This window comes from Oryx dammah, unplaced genomic scaffold (assembly GCF_014754425.2).
Source record: "Oryx dammah isolate SB20612 unplaced genomic scaffold, SCBI_Odam_1.1 HiC_scaffold_28, whole genome shotgun sequence".
NCBI lineage: Eukaryota > Metazoa > Chordata > Mammalia > Artiodactyla > Bovidae > Oryx > Oryx dammah.
In genome coordinates, this window is record NW_024070212.1 from 32,872,965 (window position 1) to 32,896,841 (window position 23,877).

The window sequence follows — 23,877 nt, forward strand, 5'->3', positions numbered from 1 at the left end:
TCTCTGGTTCTGTTTATCCATGCCCAGCCCCAGGAAACTGGGCCCTTTAAACCTGCAGAGCTCTGGTCCTTGGGGTCAAGCCAGAGGAGCAAGTCAGTTCACACCCATATTATGCCAACTCACGAGGAGAGAAGCTACAGCATCCTTATGTTGTCAGGCTCCTGCCCTCCAAGGAGAGAAGGGTGGAGGCCCAGACTGGGAGGAAGAGGCCTTTGTCCTTGGTCCTTTTTCTGGGGTCTCTAGGGAGAGGCCCTTGGTCCCTGGGGGTCTCTAGGGAGAAGGCTGCTCTGATACTCACACTGTGAAATTCCCATCCTTTCTCTGTGGTTTTCATCCACCTAGAGTCATCTGCATTGGGCTGGCACTGGTCATTCTGAACCTGAGGCAGCAGGAATTTGAGATCAGAGTCTTAGCTTTCTAAGGAAACAAGTGTCTTACCCCACAAAGCACCAGCCTTCCACAGGGCCCCTCTTATGGGAGAAAGACAGCTCAGAACTCATGAGCCTTGAAGTAGGGCAGGAGCTAGTTACACACACAGGCTGTCAGTACATTGACACTAAAGAAATTTTGCAGAACTCAGAGCTATTTTCATGTCGGAACACGGGAAAGCACCTAGGACTCTCCCAGACTGTACTGTTCCACACCAGGGTCCTCTGACTTCCATCTTTTCTTTAACTCTTGAAGCTTCAGCTCATTTGACCACAGTTCTCTCCAGAGGGAAAAATGACTGTGAAAATTTCCCAAGCAGGACTGTGTGTGATTTCTGTAAATGCATCTGGGTCTTTACCTCCCACCTTCCCACCTCCCCCCGCCTCCCTGCCCCCCAGTCAGGGGCTTACAAAAAACTCGAAGATGATGCTGGAGTCTGGGTAGTAGTATTCAAAGTTAACAGTGCCAGACTGCTTCAGGTTGACGGCATACATCAGCGTGGCCGTGCACTCGTCTGTGTTGGAGGCGATATAGTCTCCCAGTGGAACCCACTTGGACCTGTGAGGAAATAGGAGCCAAGGTCACAGTCAGGAGGCCAGCCCACCAGGGCTTGCGCGATCTCAGATCTCATGTCCTGCTAGGTCTCTGCAGAATTTCAGACTGGTGATTCATAAGCAGAAGCTTACATACACCTGAAAATGCTCAGTGAAGAATGACCTCTAGGTCAAGGAGCCTGGAGGTACAGCCAAGAGGAAGTCAGGTAGGTGCACTCCTGCATTATACAGAACTACCCAGAAGATAGACGGCAGGCAATATTGTTCAGGTGAGGAGTGGGGGGTGGGGGGGTAGATAACATTTATTGGTTGCTTATTATCTCCCAGATAATGAACTACATATTTTGTGTTCATGATTTCTTTTTATGAGTAAGAGGAAGTGCAATTTTGTCCCCATTTAATGGATATAAATCTGAGGCTTGTTGAGTGTCTTGCCCAATATAACACAGCCAGCAAGTGACAGGGCTGAGATTCAAACCCAGGTCTGCCTAATTCAAAGCTGTCAAAGAAAGTAGATAAAGCTGTTTTGTAGAACTCAGAAATCTATCCAGTCTAATCCATCTGTTTTTTGTTTGTTTGGGTTGTTTGTTTGTTTTTAATGTCCACTTTTAGATGCTACTAGGAGAAGGCGATGGCACCCCACTCCAGTACTCTTGCCTGGAAAACCCCATGGACGGAGGAGCCTGGTGGGCTGCAGTCCATGGGGTCGCTGAGGGTCGGGCACGACTGAGCGACTTCCCTTTCACTTTTCACTTTCATGCATTGGAGAAGGAAATGGCAACCCACGCCAGTGTTCTTGCCTGGAGAATCCCAGGGACGGGGGAGCCTGGTGGGCTGCCGTCTGTGGGGTCGCACAGAGTCGGACACGACTGAGGCGACTTAGCAGTAGCAGCAGCAGCAGGAACTGGTTTTATGGGAAGGGAGAAGGCATGTTGTTTTTATTTTCTAAGCATCTCTATTCTGTCTACCCTACCCAAGGGCTCTTCGTTTTCCTCCCCATATACCCTTCAGCTATGAATCAATCCCAACCCACCTCCCAGCATCGTCTTGCCTCCTCCAATCCCTTCTCCACAATGTGGCTGGAGGGAGCGTCCAGAATGAAAATCAGCCCATATCGCTCCCCTGCCTGACACTGTGGCTGTGTTGCCCCCGGTCGCACTCAGTCTGTGGCTCCCTGTTGCCCTCAGGATAGTTTATAAACTATCTCCCACTCGCTATACTCACCCTACAGAATTTCTTTCAATTGTTCTGTGAAATTTTCTCTCACCTCTGGGTCTTCCCATGCACTGTTCTCTCCTTCAACGAACTTCCTCCTTCCACCTATTGAATTCCTGCTCATGTCTCAGAATAAATGTCACCTAATCTGAGGATTCTTCCTTGACCTGCCTGTGCTACGTGTGCACTCAGCTCTTACTGCTTCCCTCTCACGATCACAGTTCAGTTCAGTTCAGTTGCTCAGTCGTGTCTGACTCTTTGCCACCCCATGAACCACAGCATGCCAGGCCTCCCTGTCCATCACCAACTCCCGGAGTCCACCCAAACCCATGTCCATTGAGTCGGTGATGCCATCCAGCCATCTCATCTTCTGTTGTCCTCTTCTCTTCCTGTCTTCAATCTTTCCCAGCATCAGGGTCTTTTCCAATGAGTCAACTCTTCGCATCAGGTGGCCAAAGTATTGGAGTTTCAGCTTCAACATCAGTCCTTCCAATGAACACCCAGGACTGATCTCCTTTAGGATGGACTGGTTGGATCTCCTTGCAGTCCAAGGGACTCTCAAGAGTCTTCTCCAGCACCACAGTTCAAAAGCATCAATTCTTCAGCGCTCAGCTTTCTTCACAGTCCAACTCTTATATCCATACATGACCACTGGAAAAACCATAGCCTTGACTAGACGGACCTTTGTTGACAAAGTAATGTCTCTGCTTTTTAATATGCTGTCTAGGTTGGTCATAACTTTCCTTCCAAGGAGTAAAATCCTATTGTATTTTATTTAAATATGTGAAATATCCAAGACCTGCCACCTTGCTTTAGAGATGCAACACAGGGATTTCTCTGGTGGTCCAGTGGTTAAGAATTCACCTCCCAATGCAGGTGATGTGGGTTGGACCCCTGGTCAGGGAACTAAGATCCCACATGCTGCAGAGCAACTAAGCCCATACTCCACAACTACTGAGCCCATGAGCTCTGGAGCCCATGCGCCACAACTAGAGAGTCGGTGGGGCAAATGAAAGATCCCACATGACCCAGTGAAGATTCTGTGTGCCACATCTAAGACCCAATGCAGCCAAATAAACAAACAAGTATTTTAAAAAAGAAATAAATGCAACACAGCAGAAGCCTTCATGTTCCCCTAGGTAGTGTCAACCCCATCTATGTCACACAAGCTTTTTCCAATGCAAAGTAACCACTTTCTGGAATTTGGTGCTTAATAGCCCCATGTAGTTCTCTGCCCTTTACTAATCATGTATGTATCTCTCGACAATATACGGTATGATATTGCTTTTCATATTTTTAAACTTGTGTAAATGGTATCATACTCATGGATTCTGAAACTTGCTTTTCTTTTTTTTTTTTTGAAACTTGCTTTTCTTTCTTCAACATGTATAGTGATCATGGGATTCATCAATATTCACACATGAATAAAAGCTCTTCCTTCAGTTTCACTAGTATATAAGATTGCTTTCTATGGTTCACCCACATTTATTTATGTGCTACTTGTTGATGGGCATTTAGGTTGTTTCCAAGTTTTTGCTTTGTGCATACTCTTTTAGGAACATTCTGGCTGGTCTCCTCCTACAGGTGTCTGAGTAGAAAGCCTGGTGGAGGGGAAGGTCGGGGGTAGAACCACTGGGTCACAGGGTTTGTGAACCTCCAACTTTACTAGCTACAGCAATGTTATGCCCCAGAGTAGCTGTTATCAACTACACCCCCCTACAGAAAACTCCTGCAACCTCCCCACGTTTAGAATGGTCAGATTTTACATTGTTGCTAGTATGATATGATAGAACATGGTGTCTCCCTGGGCGTTAAATCTTATTTCCTTGATTGTTAATGAGGTTGAACATCTTATCTCATCTCTTCTGATCACACTTTAATTCTTCTTGAATTGCTTATCTTCCTGCCTGGCTTGTTGATGCTGTGAGGGCAGAGACCAAACTTAATTTGCTCACTTCTGTGTCATCAGCACCAAGCCACGAGAGAGGGACTCAGGGCATTACACAGATGAATGTAAGAGACGGTGATCAAAGACAATTGTGCTGTTTCACCACTCTGCCTGAGACCAGGCCTGGTCGCCAATGACTAATAATGACCAGTTAAGGTTCCCAGTCCTCTTCACTGACTCAATGGGCATGAGTCTGAGCAAGCTCCAGGAGATGGTGAAGGACAGGGGAAGCCTGGCAGGCTGCAGTCCATGGGGTCGCAAAGAGTCGGACATGACTGAGTGACTGAACAATGACAAGGGAACCTCAGATTAGTTCACTGTTTTCCCCCTGTGTTTGTCAGAATAATATGGTACTTTCAGCTCTTCAACAGTTAGTGTTATTTCAAGTGAAAACATATCCAAAATGCCTCAGCTGAGCTCATTCAAGATACCCAGCTAACCTAACGGTATTGATTTCTCCTTGTTAGAAGAGACAGCACTTAAAGCTGATGTGCTCCATGGCATCAGCTATAAATAACTCCTGAAGGTGGATGAATAATTAAAAGGATGCCATAAATGGGTTACATTTGCAAAATGCATTACAATTCTGACTTTTGTCAGAGCTGTTCCTAGTGAAGATCATTTCATGTTTAATAATAACAATCTGTCTTGATTGATTTCTAATGCCAGGAATTGCTCCAAATCTTTCCAAGTATCATCTCATTTCCACCTTGCATGCATACGTGCTAAGTCACTTCAGTCGGGTCTGACTCTGTGATGCTATGGACTATAGCCCACCAGGCTCCTCTGTCCATGGGACTTTCCAGGCAAGAATACTGGAGTAGGTTGCCAACTCCTCCTCCAGGGGATTTTCCCGACCAAGAGACTGAACAACGTGTCTTCTTGTGTCTCCTGCACTGTAGACTTATTCTTTACCATTGAGCCATTGGGGAAGCTCTCTGACTCGTAATACTGAACTCTAAAATAACATAGACATTGGACTGTTAAAAGACCTGCTGCCTGGCTCAGACAATGGTGTTTCTAGGGTATTTAAGTATAGGAATGGGAGACATTGCTCTAACCTTTAAAAATTCAGGTGTAATACAATTAATTTTTTTTATCCTTTTGATTGTTTGGGTATAAGAGAAACTTTCATGTACTTTTCTCCTATATTCTTTGTCAATATTTAACAAAGAGTAGCAGACGATTGTCTTTTACATCCATGCAACACCCACCCCCCACTTTTCCTCTCTAAGACCTAAGTATTGTCTTGAACACACTAAATGTTATTTGAAAGCAGCAGCATGGGGCAGGGGAAACCTTGGGACTGAGGATGAATTCTAGTCTCCCCAGTTGTAAGCTGGATAACAAAGGACAAGTCATTTAACTTCTCTGAGCCTCCAGTTCCAAATCTGTGTAATGGGAACAACAAAACCTGTTTCACCCTCACAAGTGTTCGCGTAAGGATTAGAAAAAATAATGTATGCAAAGCATCTAGAATAGTGCCTGAACCAAGGTACATCATTTAATTCTTATCCTTAGAATTAAATATGTAAAGAATAAGGATAAGGGCAGCTCACACATTCTGTAAGAACCTTGGGTTGAGTTTTTCAATTACTGAAAAGATCCTCTTCTGAGTTGGAGAATTCTCTGGTCACCAGGGTCTCAAGGGGTTTGGAACATCTCAGCCATGACTGACCAAAGCTCTGATCCTACTTTATCCCCCCAAACTCATAAACTCAGGATTAGGAGACCAGATTTAGAAGTTGACACCAAAGCCAGGAAGATACTTGAGGCTTTGCACATAGTGTTGCAATCAAATTAAGGAAGTGTTTTGGCTGATCCAAAATTCCATGGTAGAATTGAATTTTGTCCTAAACAGACTGGGCCATATGACCCTTGTCCATCTTATCAATGTCTGTTTCCTGGTGGTTTTCACCTGTCACAAATGCTTATCAGTCGCTGGTAAGCTTAGGGCAGTAAGGCAGGGCTGAGGTGGGCATCACATCCAGCAGTCCAGTCCTGCTCCAGCCCTCACCCCAAGGAGAAGGAGAGGAGGCTGTGGAGTGCTCTCTGCAGCCCCTTCCCCAGCATGGGGAGCAGGGAGGTAAGGGAGGTGAGGGGCTAAGGGGGAGGGGCAGGGGGAGGGGGGCAACTCACGAAGTACAGTTTTCGGTGGACTCCAAGGTGCTGTCCTCGATCTCCATGTTGGTTGACAGGCTGGCAAAGCCATGGGGCAGCTCATCCCACTCATCGAACCGGATGCCCGTGCCAAGGGAGTAGCGGCCCTCAGCACACGGCTTACACGACTGGTCCTTCATGTCCAGAAACTCCCCGGCTTTGCAAGAGAAGGCTGGAACACAACAGCAGGGACAAGGGCAGGTGGGGAGGCTGTCGCCACCTAGGAGAAGTGCGCGGGTGCGGGCATCCTAGAGGGAGGGGCAGAGGATGGAGACCGAAGGGTCTCACGCACTAAGACTTAGAGCCATGGTGCATCTTCTATGACCCCACGTGTATAGACTGTCCAGAACAGGCAAACCCACGGAGACAGAAAGTAGATCTGGGGCACCAGAGACTTGGGGGAGGGGCAGGGGGAGAGATGGCTAATGGATATGAAGTTTCTTTCTGGGGTGATAAAAATATTCTGAGATTAGACAGTGGTGATAATTATGTAATTCTGTGAATACTTTAAAAACCACTGAATTTTAGAACTTATGGGGGTGAATCATCATTGATTTATCTACTGGCTGTGCTATATGGCTTGTGGGATCTTAGTTTCTCCACCAGGGATTGAACCTGGGGCCTGGCAATGAAGGCATGGAGTCCTAACCACTGGACTGCCAAGGAATTCCCAAAGCCGTTATTAACAACAACAGAAAAGATGTAGGACCTTGTTGCAGGACTGTGGGCCGTTATTCCCATTTCCTGAGGGGTACCCTCTGCCATTTTGAGAGCTCTCCAGTAAAAGAGGGTACCAGGGTCTCTCGTTCTGACCCCTCTGAAGGGTGCCTGGCCTTTCGGCCTTGGATTTCCTGTTGTCTCTGGCCTCTGTCTTCTCCTTTCTGGTCCCACTGCCACCATGCTAGTTGGGATTATTGTGATCTGTTAGGTGAGCTCAACCATTGCAATGTCCTCCTAACTGCCTATTTCTTGTTTTTGCTCATTCTGTGGTCTGAAGTATCTTTCTAAAATACTGATACATACTTATTTCTTTTTTAAATTTATTTATGTTTGGCTGCACTGGGCGGCCACGAGCCGGGGCATCTCTTCTGGTTGTGGTGCATGGATTCTCATTACAGTGGCTTCTCTTGTTGCAGAGCATGGGGTCCAGGCAAGCAGACTTCAGTAGTTGAAGTGCAAGGGCTCAGTACTTGGGGTGTACAGGCTTAGTTGCCTTGCAGCATGTGGGATCTTCCCAGTCCAGGGACTGAACCCATGACCCCAGCATTGGCAGGTGGATTCCTAACCACTGAACCACCAGAGAAGCCCATACTATTATTTCTGTTATTTAAAAGATAATCAGGCACCACCCACCAACTTCTGGTTATAGACTTAAGCTCTCAACCTGGCATTCAAAGTCTTTTACAATTTTCCCCCAACCTAACCCTAACCGGCTTAATCTCGCACCCCAGACCCTTCTCCCCCTGACTCCCATCCATCCCCTCCCTGTGTTGTCTCCACCTCAGGCCACATGCTCTTCTCTGAATGTGTCTGATGTTCTCCCACCTCCAAGCTTTTGCTTGAGTGGTTCTCCCAGCTGTTTCTGATCCCTAAGCATCCATAAGGCCCATTCTTTTCACCTCATATAACACATCATATTGATGTGTGCCTCCTACCAGGCTCTGAGCTCCTCCAGGCATGGTGGCTCAGCAACCGGCACAGCCACAGCAGGACCTCCACTAAGGTTTGCTGAAAAAATGAATGGATAAATGGCTGTCTGCTCCTCCCAGCAGACTGTACGCTTCTGAAGGCAGAGGCTGTGCCTTATTTATCTTTGCGATTCACATCGCAGGTGCACATATTAAGAACACTGGCCAAGTTTACTGAAGATGGCTCATTTGTTTCTGTTAGTCACACCTCTGTTCTACTCAGATCTTAGCAATATCCATTCACTGATTTAACAAGTATTTATTCGCTTACCCACTGAACCAGGCACTAGGCTAAGCATATTTTAGATTTTAAATGCCCTCAATCTCCTTTCCAAATCTTCAAAGATTCCTTGATTCTAGTCAAAGATTTCTTGATTCTTTATTGTTAAAAATAAAAAATATTTTGTTTTTGCCTTTTCTAAAAGGAACAGCACAGGGGAAATAGCTGCTAGTGATGGGAAAGTTGTAGCTACAGAGTCCTAGAGGAGGGAATGGGAGCTGCAGGCAAGTCACTGCCTTTCCGGTTGCATGGTCAGCTCCCCAATCAGGGAACATTCTTGTTCCCTGAAGTGATGCCCAGTGCATTTTAAAGATCTGTCTCTGCAGAAATTTATCTTCTCTGGCTTCCTTTTCAAGAACAACTGCAAATCACAATCTTTCCTAATGAGTGACTGTGGCTGGAGAGTGTAGACTGGAGAGAAATGTACAGACCAGAAAAGAAAATGTATGCAAACAGAGAAAAATATCTACGTGACACACAGCCAGCATGATTTTTACTTTATACTGTGATGGGATTTAAATTTGAAAAGAAAAATAAATTGAGATTCCCATCCATGAAATAGCACTCCTGCACCAAATCTCGGGATTTGGTGGATGGAGAGGCAGGGGTGGGGAGATCTGATTCCTCACGGCAGCCGCACTGTCAGGAAGGGCCTAACTCGGATGGTAGGAGGCTTGGGGCAGAGGCCAAAGCTGAGAGGCAGGACTGCTTACAGCACTCGGTGCCCTTGACGGGGTCGGGGAGGCTGGTACACAGGCCTGGGGTGTGCGGCACGGCGACCCTCCACCTGGAACCTGTGCTGTCACACGCCGTGTATTCATAGTGGTACTCAGACTGCAGGGGAGAGAAGGGGCAAAGTATGCGTTAGCATCTGTCAGACATTAACAGCTTCCCACCTGCTTCCTGCCCAGCACAAAGGCTACTGACACTCACCATCACTGTAATGGGCCCTGGGCCCCAGGGGAGGGGATTGCAACAGAGAGGGGCAAGGCATTGTGGAGCTGAAATGATCCTTATCAAGAACAGACAGGACCTATATGGCCATTTGGATCCTTCCTCTCCACCGGCCATGGTCTAGTCCCTAGAACTGCGCCCCCCGAGCCCCGCTTTTCCATGTCTCTCTGCTGCTGTGTATAAATAATGTCCTGTTAGGCCAGAGCAATGTGAGAAGGTGACTAAGGAACAGGCTAGAAATAGGTGGATTTTTCCTTGTCCCAAGCTGCAGAATTTACAAACAGGGACTGGCCCATGAAAAATTACAAAGGATTGTTACAAAAGCTGTATTTCTATTTCCCCTGATTTCCCTACATTCTTCATGCTCTCTTCTGCCCTGAAAACACTATGAATTTCTGCCTCGAATTTTATGAAAACATCATATTTAGCCCAGGTAGATGATGGGTTCTCATCACATCAGCCTGCTGCTGCTGCTGCTAAGTCGCTTCAGTCGTGTCCGACTCTGTGCGACACCATAGACGGCAGCCCACCAGGCTCCCCCGTCCCTGGGATTCTCCAGGCAAGAACACTGGAGTGAGTTGCCATTTCCTTCTCCAATGCATGAAAGTGAAAAGTGAAAGTGAAGTCGCTCAGTCATGTCTGACTCTTCGCGACCCCATGGACTGTATTCACACCTAATTTCTCTGTGCAGTGAAAACTCATAGTTCACCTGATCTAAGAATAAACTGAATAACAACAACAAAACAGCCAAATCAAACATATTAAATAAAACAAGAAGCACCGCAACAAAAATCACAGAAAGCACTACTTGGGAAAAAGAAAGCACAATAGCTGTGGCAAATACTCAAAACATTTCTTACTCTTTTAAATCTTGTCACAAACAACAGGCCACAGAATTAATGTGATTTTGGCTTTGACAAGCATTTCACAATCCTCACTTAACCAAAAACTATATTCAAGCCCTAAAGTACTTTGTATTGTTGTATCCATAAGAAAAATAGAATCAATGTCCCCCTTCTACCCATATGGAAGGATGATTGCACATAAATGCAATGTAGGGAGTGGAGCTGGGGCTAAAACTGAGACAGTCTGAAGTGAGCCAACCTAAGAATTCATCAGAATCAAAAAGAGAAATCTGTAGTTTTTGGAAGGGGTAAATAGACTGCATTTTATCTCTTCTGAGATGCATATTTCTTTCACATTTTAACACCTATGATATCAAGTTGTGGCTTATACCCAACACAATAAGAAAGAACTGTGTCATGTTTTAATTGTTGGGGTTTTCCTTTCTTTTGGGTACATAAAAACTGGTGTGCCTTACAAGCTATATTCCTTCAGACTTGTGGATATGTGGTAAACATTGCATTTGATCTGTACTTTAAGAAACTTAGGATAATGAGAGAAAAATTCTAGAGCTCCATTTCTATTGTCTTCTATTATAAATATTTACCAAATATCTATTGTCTGCCCAGCACTTAGAGGTACTAGAGGATGTGCCCAGCATGGCTCAGGACAGCAAAGTGTAAACCGGGCATTTTTATCCAGAGGGAGAAGATGTAAAGGAGGAGGAGGAGCTGGGGGAATTGCCAGTCTAATTTAGGATGAGAAGCTTTGGCTTTAGATTAGATGTCTGTGTCCTCTAGGAAAGAAAGAACACCTGGGTGGGAATTCTTTTTGCCCTTGGGCTACCATCATTCTGAGTCTCTTTTTTCTTTTAATTCCACTCTTTTCTTTATCCCAGAGGACTCTGAGGATGAATAAGGAAACTACACATTTTCAATTTCGGGTCTAAAAATGATATTCTCCAAAGGATTTTGCTGCAAGAAGAGGGGTAAGATCCACAGTATGTAAATTACATAGAATTGAGTGAACCAGGCAGAAGAGATTCGATGTTCTGCCTGTGAACGTAATTATGCCTGTCATTTGCATCGTGCTTTTACACCATTTCATTTGATCTTCAAACTCCCCAGAAGGCAAGCCGAGCAGGGGGTGTTTCCTCCATTGCACAGATGACAAAACACTCCCCATGGGGTGAAATGGCTTGTCCAAGGTCACACAGAGCTAGAATCCAGGCCTTCCTACCAGGAATCCTTCACTCTTGGGGTCCTATCAAACACAGTCTCGCGCTGGGCCAAATTTAACAGCCAAATCTAAAAATTAAATAAGACAGTATTGGTTGTCTGCCAGCAGCCAGGCTCTCTTCTGAGGCCTGATAATTAGTGTTAAAACATCGAATCTGTTCGAGCAGATCATTTCAGTCGCTCTGACTGCATTTGGCCTGTTGGAGACTCGAGAGCCACGTCTGCCTCTGCGTCGTCTTTCATTTGGTGTCCCTTGTGTCCCACTCGGGTGGGAGGTTTGCTAGGAAAATGGTGGTTCTGGGCCTTAGAAAATTTCCCTTCAATATGTGCTAATTTACTTCATGTCCCTTGGGGATATTCACACCATCCAACGCAGGTGGCTCTGCTGCAGCTGTTTCAGATCTGAGCTACAGTTGATCTCACCATCCAAGACGTCGGCTTAGACGGAGGTATAATTGCCAGGACTCCTCAATTATATTCAGAGTTTTATGAACAAATCAATTCCCCAGCACAACTTCAGTTTACCTAGTGACCTGACTTGGAGAGCATATGGTCTACATAATATGCAGATTCACAAAGGAGACACATGCATATGTTTTTTAAAACATAGACTTTAATCTTTCTTTTTTTAATTTGGCTTTTTAGAAAAAAATCATTAAAAATTTAAAAATTTTATTTTATATTTGGCAGCACTGCACAGCATGTGGGATCTTAGTTCCTCGACCAGGGAGCAAATCCACGCTCCCTGCAGTGGAAGCACTGAGTCTTAACCTCTGGACCACCAGGGAGTTCCCAGGAGACACTCAAATAGATCTCATTCGTACATCCAGCATATAATTCCTTGCTCTCCCCAGGCACAATGACATGACATGTCCCCAAGTCACAATTTTAAATGGGACACAGGAGGAACATATGACCTAGCTGCCTAGAAGTAACCTTTGCCAAAGCAGAGCTGAAAAGACAGAGATGGCCCGCTATAAGTGTCTGAGGAACAAGCTCTAGGTGATTAGGGGGTAGTGAGGTCTAGTGTTTCACTGGCCTTCTTTCTGACAGGGAATTTCTCCATCCGGACTGGCTGAGGACACTGGCAACAGCTGGCCCAGACTAACTGGAGAATCCAAAGACTGCTCCCCAAACAGGCCTCCAGGGGTTAACATCGGGGGTACAGCCCAGGCTGTTAAGGTCCTGGGGCCATGAGAGCTCAGTGAGCTGCTAAAACAAGCAGTCAGAGAGACTAAGAACAAATGGCTTAGCTGGACATTCGATGCTCTGGGCCTCAGTCTTCTCATTTGTAAAATGAGGAAGTTGGACTTAGGTGATTTCAAACTTCTAAGATTCCTTCCAGTTCCAATACCTTATTATTTCACAGTTGCTATATGTATGAAAATCTGTTTTTCTTTCCATCTTTCCTCCTCTTCCTTCAAAATGGCACGTCTCAGTTTTTAAAGTAATTATCAAAGTAAGAAATGTTAATTGTAGAAACTATGAAAATACAGGCTAGAATTAAAAAGAAAATTAAAATCTTCCATAAGCCTACCAAGCAGAGATCAATACTTCTAATATTTTATTACATTTCTTTACAGATCTTTTTTAATATATGCACATGCATTTATTGGGGCTTCCCAGGTGGAGCCCGTGGTAAAGAACCCGCCAGTGCGGGTAGATGTAACAGACACGGGTTCGATCCCTGGGTCAGGAAGATCCCCTGGAGAAGGAAATGGCAACCCACTCCAGTATTCTTGCCTGGAGAATCCCATGGACTGACAGCCTGGTAGGCTACAGTCCATGCGGTCCCAAGAGTTGGGCATGACTTAGCAATTAAACCACCATAGCTGAAATCATACAACATATGCATTTACTGATTTGTCTGCTTTGGGCTGTGCTGAGTCTTTGTTGCTTTGCACAGGCTTTCTCCAGTTGTGGCGAGCAGGAACTGCTCCTAATTGCGGCACGAGGGTTTCTCTTGCTGTGGCACAAGGGCTTGAGGACCTATGGGCTTCAGCAGTTGCTGCACACAGGTTAGTTGCTCTGCAGCGTATGGAATCTTCCCAGAACAAGGACTGAACCTGTATGCCCTGCATTGACAGGCGGATTCTTATCCACTGAGACACCAGGGAAGTCCATGCATATGCATTTTTAAAACAAAATGAAGATCCCATGATATGTAGTTTCTTCTTCTGACTTTTTTTTTTTTTTTACATTTTAGGTCACGAGCATTCTCCTGTGTCTTTAAGGTTGCACCACAGTTGCTCTAACCATTCTCCTGTTGTGGGTCATTGAGTTTTGTCCAATTTTTCCTTACTTTAGATAGCACTACAATGAAGCTTTATGTGTATCTTTGATTATTTCCTTTGGAGAGATTCCCAGAAGTGGAATTACTAGGGTAAAGAGTATGAGTTTCTTTGAGGTTCTTGACCAGGGAGGGAGATTTCTAAGTCTTTTTTAATTTCTTCACTTCTTATTATAATAAAATTCAAATGTATATTTTAAAAAGACAGAATATGATGACCCCCAGGTACCTTTCACCCAGCTTCTATACTTACAGTTTCTGCCATTCCTGCTTATTTACTTTCACCCACTCTTCCCCACTGAAAGTTGTTAGTTTTTCTAGGTTTATTTATTTTTAGGGAAAAATTATATACATTGAAGTGCACAAATCTTGTTCAGTTTGGATAAATGGATCCACTTGAGTAAAATAATGACAAGCTAAGAATCACTGCCCAGAGACTGCTGGCCAGAAAGGTAACCACTTGGCCATTGCCCCTGCCTTACTCCCCAACCCCCTCACTGCCCAGAGACAGGACAGCCAGAGCCAAGCGGAGTCTCAGATCCTGAGTCTTAAGGTCACTGAGCCAGTGCTACACAAAGTCACAGCCACCAAGGAAGCAGGGGATCAACATGACTTGGGTTTGTCTTGGCTGGGGGACAGGGCCTGAGTCAAGAAACAGGTTCTTAAGTAAACCTGGATTCTGACTAGGGCCTTGGGGTCTGGAAGAGGCCCCGCCCATTCTTCTGCCAGCTGCAGGTTCAGCCCCTTCTCTTCTCAGCATCCCTGAAAGGCAGATACTTTGGGGGAGAACGTCAAGATGGGGGCTGGGTGCCCCAGGCAAACACCTGAGCTGGTACGGTGGGGTTAATAGGTATTTGTTGGTACAGTGCAAATGCCTTTTTGCTGAGAAAGCATGTGATGCGGACAGGAGCAGATCCCATTAAACAATCTTGACTGCCAAGGAGAGACCAGCCCTTCCCTGGAAGGGAGGAGTGAGCTCTGCTTAGCACAGCACAAGGAGATCATGGTGAAATGTCAGAATTGAACCTCAGTGCCCCCAGAGAGACTTTCTCTGTGGCCCAGCCCCAGCTGAATGGCTTCCAGAACTGTTTGTTCTTTCTGCTCTGGAGTGCTCTCATTCAGGTTCTGGGTGGAAGGTCTGCTAACACAGGGACTCAGCGACCTTGACCTTGTAGGACCTTTTCGATTGTTCTCTGTCAGACTGGAGAGACTCCCTCTTTGCTCCTTTTTCTCCCTCCTTCCCACCCTCTTAAGACTGCTGGCTCAGTAGCAGTGTCTCCTGGGTCCTAAAATGTGAAAGTGATAGTCGCTCAGTTGTGTCTGACTCTTTGAGACCCCATGGACTGTAGCCTCCGTCCATGGGATTCTTCAGGCAAGAATACTGGAGTGGGTAGCCGTTCCCTTCTCCAGGGGATTGAATTTGGGTCTCCCTGGGTCTCCTGCATTGCAAGCAAATTCTTTACCTTCTGAACCACCAAGAAAGCCCTGGATCCTAAAAAAAAAGTGAAAGTGTTAGTCGCTCAGTCATGGCTGACTCTTTTCGACCACATGGACTGTACTGTATCCCACCAGGCTCCTCTGTCCATGGATCCACTTTGGAGTGGGTTGCCATTTCCTTCTCCAGGGGATCTTCCCAACCCAAAGATCGATGGGTCTCCCACATCTCAGGCAGATTCTTTATCATCTGAGCCTAAAGGTCTAGACATACCCAGCCCTCAACCTCTGGTGGCTAAATCTGTCCAATCATCACAACCACCTGAAGATTATGTTAAAAATACAGATTCCTAAAAAAATAAAAACAAACAAAAAAAGATTCCTGGGCTCTACTCTAAAGATTCTGATTCTCCGCTAAATCCTTTTCTCCTTTCAACTCACTCTTCTATGGAGACTTAAAAAATTATCTCATCAGGAAGCAAATCATATAAGTACATCTCATACAAGATGGGGGAGGTTCCTTAATCTAGGATCCTAGACCATTTTCCCTATACAACCAGATCCAGAATTTTAGATATATGCATTTTTCTGGACATAGTTTTCATCAGATCCTCTAAGGAGTCTGTTATTCATCCTTGCACACACAGGAAAAATCATTAAAATCTGTAATAATGCATTCATAGCTTTTAAATGGCTTGATATTTTACTCCCAAAACAAGCTGTTCACTTTTTAAATACCTTAACCCATGGACTTTCAAATTCTGCTCCAGAATCTAGGGGTGTAGAGAGCCAGCCCCTTCAGAAGTAAGTGAGGATTCCTCACTTTAAGAGAACAAAGTTTTATTTAAAATCTCTTTTACATGTTTATTCTTCTCAGTTAAGTTTTTTAAGTTAGACTATCAATTTTTATTAAAAGAAATTCTGCTAGAATTTTGAGCAGAATTGCATTGAACCTATAGGTAAAATTTGGGAGGTTTGATATCTTAACAATATTGAGTTTTCCAGACCATGAACACAGTATATCTATTCATTTCTTTAATTTTTCTCAGCAGTATTTTATAGTTTTCCATTTATTGATCTTGCAACTATTTTGTTAAACTTATTCCTAAGTAATAAGTCAGTGGTTTCCTCTTACCTACAAGCAATACCCTCTCTCTCCCTGAGCAGGCACCAGCTGACAGACCCCAAGCAGGCAGACCCCTGCCCACTGTCCTCAATCCATGTGCTGTTGCCTAGCAACATAATGCCAGGAGCCCCGGGACTCCCAGGAGTATGGGGTAGCCCTGGCCTTACGCTGCCCCTTCTTTCAGCACTTTCTATTCAACTCTGGATTTATAGAGTCCATTTTGATCAAAAACAGCAGAGATGGTGCTTGATCTCTCCAATACGACCTGCCTTGCTGGTTTAGCCATGGACACATCACAGAAAGCATACACGGGGTCTCTACACCCAGCTGGGGCACTTTGTGACACCATGCTCTGGGCCAGACAGGCCCCTGACTTCACCATCTAACCTGTCTGTTACTAAGCTGCTTGTCCACTTTGGGCACAGCCTTGGTCTGGAGCTCTTGGGAGACAGGACTGGTATGATGCTAACAGCTGCCACAGGTATGAGCACCCACGCACCAGGCTCTGGGCTGAGCACTTTACACTCATCTTCCTTTTAGTCCCCACAAGCCCCCGGTACTACCCCTACTGCCTCAACCTCCCTGGTCACAATTGTAATTCAGTCCCACTGATCCTCAAAGCCTGAATGACTTGTGCTTTCCATAGTACATATCACCTTCAAAGACACGTTATAACTTATAGTTATTCATTATGTTCATTGTCATTTCTGCCCCTGCCCTCACTCCAGATCAGATGTAAGCTCCGGAAGAACCAGGATCTCTGTTTTTGTTCACTGATGTAGCCCAAGAGCCCAGAAGAGTTCCTGATGCATAGTAGCTACCAATAAGTATTTGTTGAGCGATTGAATTGAGGGCAAAAAGCATGCCTTGAGAGCAGCTGTGGAGCTATGCAGGCACTCAAGATCACAGTCAAAAGATCTAGACTCTCTTCTTGCCACCCCACACTAAACAATTATGACTAGTTATTAAGTCTCCACATACCACAGGTCCCTCCCAAAATAGAAAGGGGATGCCAACACTCTGCTTAGATGACTAACAGAATCCCCCTAAACTGAGTAACATCAAACTGTCAAGACAACCAGGAGATCAGGTTCAGGAACACGTTTTGTAAACTGGTTAAAAAAGAAGCAGCAGCCAGCTATTGCTATGACCTAGCTTGGAGGGGGCATATGGAAGGGGCACCCAGGCCCTTCTCTGCTCTTTCTGGCAACAGGACAGGGAGAAAGGAGTCAGGTCACATTTCTAGCCTAACAGCTATGTGACAGCAGCAGTTAGATTCTCCTCTGTTCTGCTGATGTTTACCACCTGCCCTGACTCACCCTCTTCTCTGATCCCAGTCTACTCGTACATATGAAACAACATCTGTCCTTTTTCCACTTTTTCTCCCCAGAAACTGCCCCGAAGCTAATCTCCAAGAGAAAGGCTGGCCGTTGACATTTATGACACTTAGTAACTGTGGCCAGTCCATCAGCTGCAGTAGGCTTTTCATATGGCTGGTGAATATCCCTAGGATTGAAATGACTTTGTAGCCAGGAAACAAAATGTCCCTTTATAAATTCTAATCCCTTTCGGTAAGTGAGAGTTTGGTTCACACATCCGTCTACAAAGTAGGGCTTTATGAGATTGTATTTTCAAAGATGTGCCTTTCTTGGTTTTTAATGAGGTCAAAATGTTCCATTAAATGTTTTCACCTGAGCTTTTAATCACACATGAAAAAATCAGGTCAGCTAGGTCCTGGGCTATGCAAAACTCTCCAAGGACAGCTTGGTGTTTGGATGTGCTAGCTGGTTATGATGGAGAGCTTGAACCTGGAGGACAGACCTCTAGCCTAGAGAACAAGGCCAACAGACAAGGCTTCTGTAACTCCAGTGGAAGAAATATATGTGAGCAACAGCACAATCTCCTAGTACACTGTTTTTCAAACTCTTATGCATTAGCCATTAGTCATCATCTTCCTTATCCCCAGGCCCTGGTAACCACAAATCTACTTTCTATCTTTCTGGATTTACCTATTCTGGACATTTCCTACAAATGGAATCATACAATATGTGGCCTTTTCTATCTGGCTTCTTCTACTTAGCATAATGTTTCCAAGATTCATCCATGTTGTAGGATGTATCAGTACTTAATATGTTCAATAATGTTCCATTATATGGATATGCCACATTTTATTTATCCATTCATCAGTTGATGAATATTTGTATTGTTTCTACTTTTGGTGGCTAGGTGATAAAGAATCTGCCTGCAATGCAGGAGATGTGGGCAGATGTGAGTTCGATCCCTGGGTCAGGAAGATATCCTGGCAAAAGTAGATGGTAACCCACTCCAGCATTCCTGTCTAGAAAATCCCAATCCATGAGGCTGCAAAAGAACTGGACACAACTGGGCAACTTAACAACAACAATGCTGTTAGGAATATTCATGAATAAGTTTTTGTGTGAACATATGTTTTCAATCACTTGGGAACATACTTAGCAGTGGAGTTGCTGGGTCAAATGGTAACTCCATGCCTAACTTTTTTTTTTTTTTTTCATGCCTAACTTTTTGATGAATTACCAAACTGTCTTCCACAGTGGTTGCATCATTTAATAGTCCCCCTAGAAGTGTATGATGGAGAAGGCAATGGCACCCCACTCCAGTACTCTTGCCTGGAAAATCCCAAGGGCGGAGGAGCCTGGTAGGCTGCAGTCCATGGGGTCGCTGGGAGTCGGACACGACTGAGCAACTTCCCTTTCATTTTTCACTTTCATGCATTGGAGAAGGAAATGGCAACCCACTCCAGTGTTCTTGCCTGGAGAACCCCAGGGACGGGGGAGCCTGGTGGGCTGCCGTCTATGGGGTCACACAGAGTCGGACACGCCTGAAGCGACTTAGCAGCAGCAGCAGCAGAGGTGTACGAAGGTTCATAGCCACAGCAGTGGCACTGTGGCCACACCAGAAGCTTCATGGCCACATCAGTGGCTCTCTTTCTCTTTTAGGTGGACCCTCCACTACCGCCTGACAATCCTGTTTCCATCTGGACCACATCCAGCTGTGTGCTAGAGTTCATCTGAGCTCACAAGAACTGACTAGGCTCATCTCTTCCCAACTCCACTCTTCCCAACTCCATGCCCAATGACACTGGTAACTTGAAACTGTCTATGATGAGAGTATTCATACCACTGTAGTCAGCAAACACTAAAAAGTAGGACTGCCCTTCCCCTCCCTAGAGAGTCAGTTGTTAAATATTTACCAGCACACCACTAACAGCATCCACTTATTCCAAACTCCATAGCTTTCTCTGACTTGCTCTTATCTTCAGTTTGTAAATCCACCCCTCACCCTACACATCCTCTACTTCAATTAAAATCCTAGCCTTTTCTAAGGTTCAGTTCAACTCTCTTACATAAAGCTATTTATGTAGTTTCAGTTGCCTTCATGGACTGATGACTCCAAGTCTTTATCTAGAGCTCAGCTCTTACGCTTGAGCTCCCAATCCTTATTTGTAACTGCTTATGTAGGATTCCTCAGGGACATCAGATCCAACTTTTATTTTTTTAATTAATTAATTTATTTTAATTGGAGGCTAATTACTTTACAATATTATAGTGGTTTTTGCCATACATTGACCTGAATCAGCCATGGGTGTACATGTGTTCCCCATCCTGAACCCCGCTCCTACCTCCCACCCCATCCCATCCCTCTGGGTCATCCCAGTGCACCAGCCCTGAGCACCCTGTCTCATGCACTGAAACTGAACTGGCGAGATCCAAGTTTTTTTTTTTCCCAGCTGTTATTTTTATTTTTTATTTTTATTTATTTATTTATTTAAAATTTTTAAAATATAAATTTATTTATTTTAATTGAAGGTTAGTTACTTTACAATATTGTATTGGTTTTGCCATACATCAACATGAATCCGCCACACGTATACACGTGTTCCCCATCCTGAACCCCCCTCCTTCCTCCCTCCCCGTACCATCCCTCTGGGTAGTCTCAGTGCACCAGCCCCAAGCATCCAATATCATGCATCGAACCTGGACTGGCGACTCGTTTCATATATGATATTATACATGTTTCAATGCCATTCTCCCAAATCATCCCACCCTCGCCCTCTCCCTCAGAGTCCAAAAGACTGTTCTATACATCTGTGTTTCTTTTGCTGTCTTGCATACAGGGTTATCGTTACCATCTTTCTAAATTCCGTATATATGTGTTAGTATACTGTATTGGTGTTTTTCTTTCTGGCTTACTTCACTCTGGATAACAGGCTCCAGTTTCATCCACCTCATTAGAACTGATTCACATGTATTTTTTTAATGACTGAGTAATACTCCATTGTGTATATGTACCACAGCTTTCTTATCCATTCATCTGCTGATGGACATCTAGGTTGCTTCCATGTCCTGGCTATTATAAACAGTGCTGCGATGAACACTGAGGTACACGTGTCTCTTTCAATTCTGGTTTCCTCGGTGTGTATGCCCAGCAGTGGGATTGCTGGGTCATAGAGATCCAACTTTTAAAAACAGTTCTCAGACGCTCTCCCCACTGCTGTTCTGTATCTAACTGAATTATACTATCATCTGCTTCGTGGTGGCAATACTGATCTTCAGCATTTTGTTGTTGTTGTTTTTTAAATTAATTTTTATTGGAGTATGGTTGATTTACAGTTATGTTTCTTCTGTACAGCAAGTGAATCAGTTATATACATCTACTCTTTTTTAGATTCTTTTCCCGTGTAGATCATTACAGAGTACTGAGTAGAATTCCCTGTGCTATAGAGTGCTTCAGTTCAGTTCAGTCGCTCAGTTGTGTCCGACTCTTTGCCACCCCATGAATCGCAGCACGCCAGGCCTCCCTGTCCATCACCATCTCCCAGAGTTCACTCAGACTCATGTCCATCGAGTCCATGATGCCATCCAGCCATCTCATCCTCTGTCGTCCCCTTCTCCTCCTGCCCCCAATCTCTCCCAGCATCAGAGTCTTTTCCAGTGAGTCAGCTCTTCGCATGAGGTGGCCAAAGTACTGGGGCTTCAGCTTTAGCATCATTCCTTCCAAAGAAATCCCAGGGTTGATCTTCAGAATGCACTGGTTGGATCTCCTTGCAGTCCAAGGGACTCTCAAGAGTCTTCTCCAACACCACAGTTCAAACGTATCAATTCTTCGGCGCTCAGCCTTCTTCACAGTCCAACTCTCACATCCATACATGACCACAGGAAAAACCATAGCCTTGACTAGACGGACCTTAGTCGGCAAAGTAATGTCTCTGCTTTTGAATATACTATCTAGGTTGGTCATAACTTTTCTTCCAAGGAGTAAGCGTCTTTTAATTTCATGGCAGCAGTCACCATCTGCAGTGATTTTGGAGCCCCCCAAAAAGTCTGACACTGTTTCTACTGTTTCCCCATCTATTTCCCATGAAGTGATGGGACCAGATGCCATGATCTTCATTTTCTGAATGTTGAGCTTTAAGCCAACTTTTTCACTCTCCTCTTTCACTTTCATCAAGAGGCTTTTTAGCTCCTCTTCACTTTCTGCCATAAGGGTGGTGTCATCTGCATATCTGAGGTTATTGGTATTTCTCCCGGCAATCTTGATTCCAGCTTGTGTTTCTCCCAGTCCAGCGTTTCTCATGATGTACTCTGCATATAAGTTAAATAAGCAGGGTGACAATATACAGCCTTGACATACTCCTTTTCTTATTTGGAACCAGTCTGTTGTTCCATGTCCAGTTGCTTATTATCTATTTTATATATGGTAGTGTGTATATATCAATCCCAATCTCCCAATTTATCCCTCTCCCCTTTCCCCTTGGTAACCATAAATTTGTTTTCTACATCTGTGACTCTATGTCTTTTTGTAAATATGTCCATTTGTACCTCAGGTCCCACGTATAAGCAATAGCATATGATGCTTGTCTTTCTCTGGCTGACTTGCTTCGTTCAGTGTGACAAACTCTAGGTCCATCCATGTTGCTGCAAATTGCATTATTTTGTTTGTTTTTATCACTGTGTAATATTTCATAGTATATTTATGTACCACATCTTTATCCAAACTTCTGTCAATGGGCATTTAGGTTGATTCCATGTTCTGGCTATTGTAAACTGCTGCAATGAACATTGGGGTGCATGTATCTTTTCAAATTATGATTTTCTCCAGATATATGCCAAGGAGTGGGATTGCTGGATCATTAGGAAGCTCTATTTTTAGTTTTTTAAGGAACCATACTGTTTTTTAAGAACTATACTGTTCTCCATAGTCACTGTACCAATTTACATTCCCACCAACAATGTAGGAGGGTTCTCTTTTTTTCCACACCCTCTCCAGCATTCATTGTTTGTAGATTTTTTGATGATGGCCATTCTGACCGGTATGGGGTGACATCTCATTGCTGTTATATTTGCATTTCTCTAATGATTAGTGATGCTGGGCATCTCTTCATGTGCTTGTTGGCCATCTGTATATCTTCTTTGGAAAAATGTCTATTTAGAAATGCCATTTTTTTGATTGGGTTGTTTGATATTGATTGGGTTGTTTTTTTTTATATTGAGCTGCATAAACTGTTGTATATTTTGAAGATTAATCCTAGGTTGGTAACTTCATTTGCAAATATTTTCTCCCATTCTATATGTTGTCTTTTCATCTTGTTTATGGTTTCCTTTGCTGTGCAAAACCTTTTTAGCTTAATTAGCTCCCATTTGTTTATTTTGGTTATTTTTAATACTCTAGGAGTTGGGTCAAAAAAGATCTTGCTGCGATTTATGTCAGAGAGTGTTCTGCCTATGTTTTCCTCTAAGAGTTTCAGAATGTCCAGTCTTACATTTAGATCTCTAATCTATTTTGAGTTTATTTTTGTGTATGATGTTAGAAAATGTCCTAATTTGATTCTTTTGCATGTAGTTGTCCAGTTTTCCCAGCACTACCTATTGAAGAGATTGTCTTTTATCCATTGTATATTCTTGCCTCCTTTGCCACAGATTAGGTGACTCTAGGTGCATAGGTTTATCTCTGGACTCTTCAGGATTTTTTTGAATAACACTTTCTCTTCATTCATTTTATCTAGCTAGCAATTTATATTAGATAGATAAGTAATGTTTATATTTTTATAAATAGACATTTTACCTGATGTGTTATAGAAAGTATACTTGAACTGCTTAAATATTTAGTTTTGCTTATTTCTTTAAAATATTTGAACAAATATTTCTTTAAAAAATAAAATACCCGTCTTGGCACGATCCTTTTGCTCTGATATTGACGCTGTTACATTCAGCATCTCTTCAAGCCAGGAACCATGTCCTTGACACCTTTTCTCTCAGGTCCTGTGTATAATCACTGACACCCTATCTATTTTCTGCTTCCAAAATATCTCTTGAATCAGTCTCCCTGTCTCCACCCACACTGCTGCTCAGGGAAGTGAACTTCTTGCCTAAAGGAGCCTCCTCATTGCTCTCCCAGGCTTGGCTCCCTCCCCTTCTTCAAGCCACCGTCTAGACTACAGCCAGAGTGACCCACCTGAAATGCAAATCAGATTGAATCATTGCCCCAGTGTTGCCCTCAGAGTTGGCACCAGATTCTTTGCCAAGTTTACAAGGGCTTTCACTTCCAGGCCCCTGCTTACTTCTCCAACCATCTCTCTCCTTATACTTCCATAACACTTGAGATGGAGCCTTCCTTACCTGAAAGTAATTCAATTAAAAATATTCACTAAGAATATGGTGAAGGGATACAAAAATCAT

The 23,877-nt window shown here is 44.1% G+C and overlaps 1 protein-coding gene across 1 annotated transcript in view; it reads right to left on the reverse strand.

Annotated features, from left to right (window-relative positions):
* Positions 1-23,877, reverse strand: part of ELAPOR1 (endosome-lysosome associated apoptosis and autophagy regulator 1) — a 77,372-nt gene that overhangs the window by 34,742 nt on the left and 18,753 nt on the right. Inside the window, exons 2-5 of the mRNA XM_040232152.1 lie at positions 8,988-9,108; positions 6,286-6,478; positions 840-987; positions 299-379 (exon numbers count right to left, since the gene is read on the reverse strand). Coding sequence (XP_040088086.1) covers positions 299-379; positions 840-987; positions 6,286-6,478; positions 8,988-9,108 — 543 coding nt within the window. The remainder of the gene's footprint in view (positions 1-298; positions 380-839; positions 988-6,285; positions 6,479-8,987; positions 9,109-23,877) is intronic.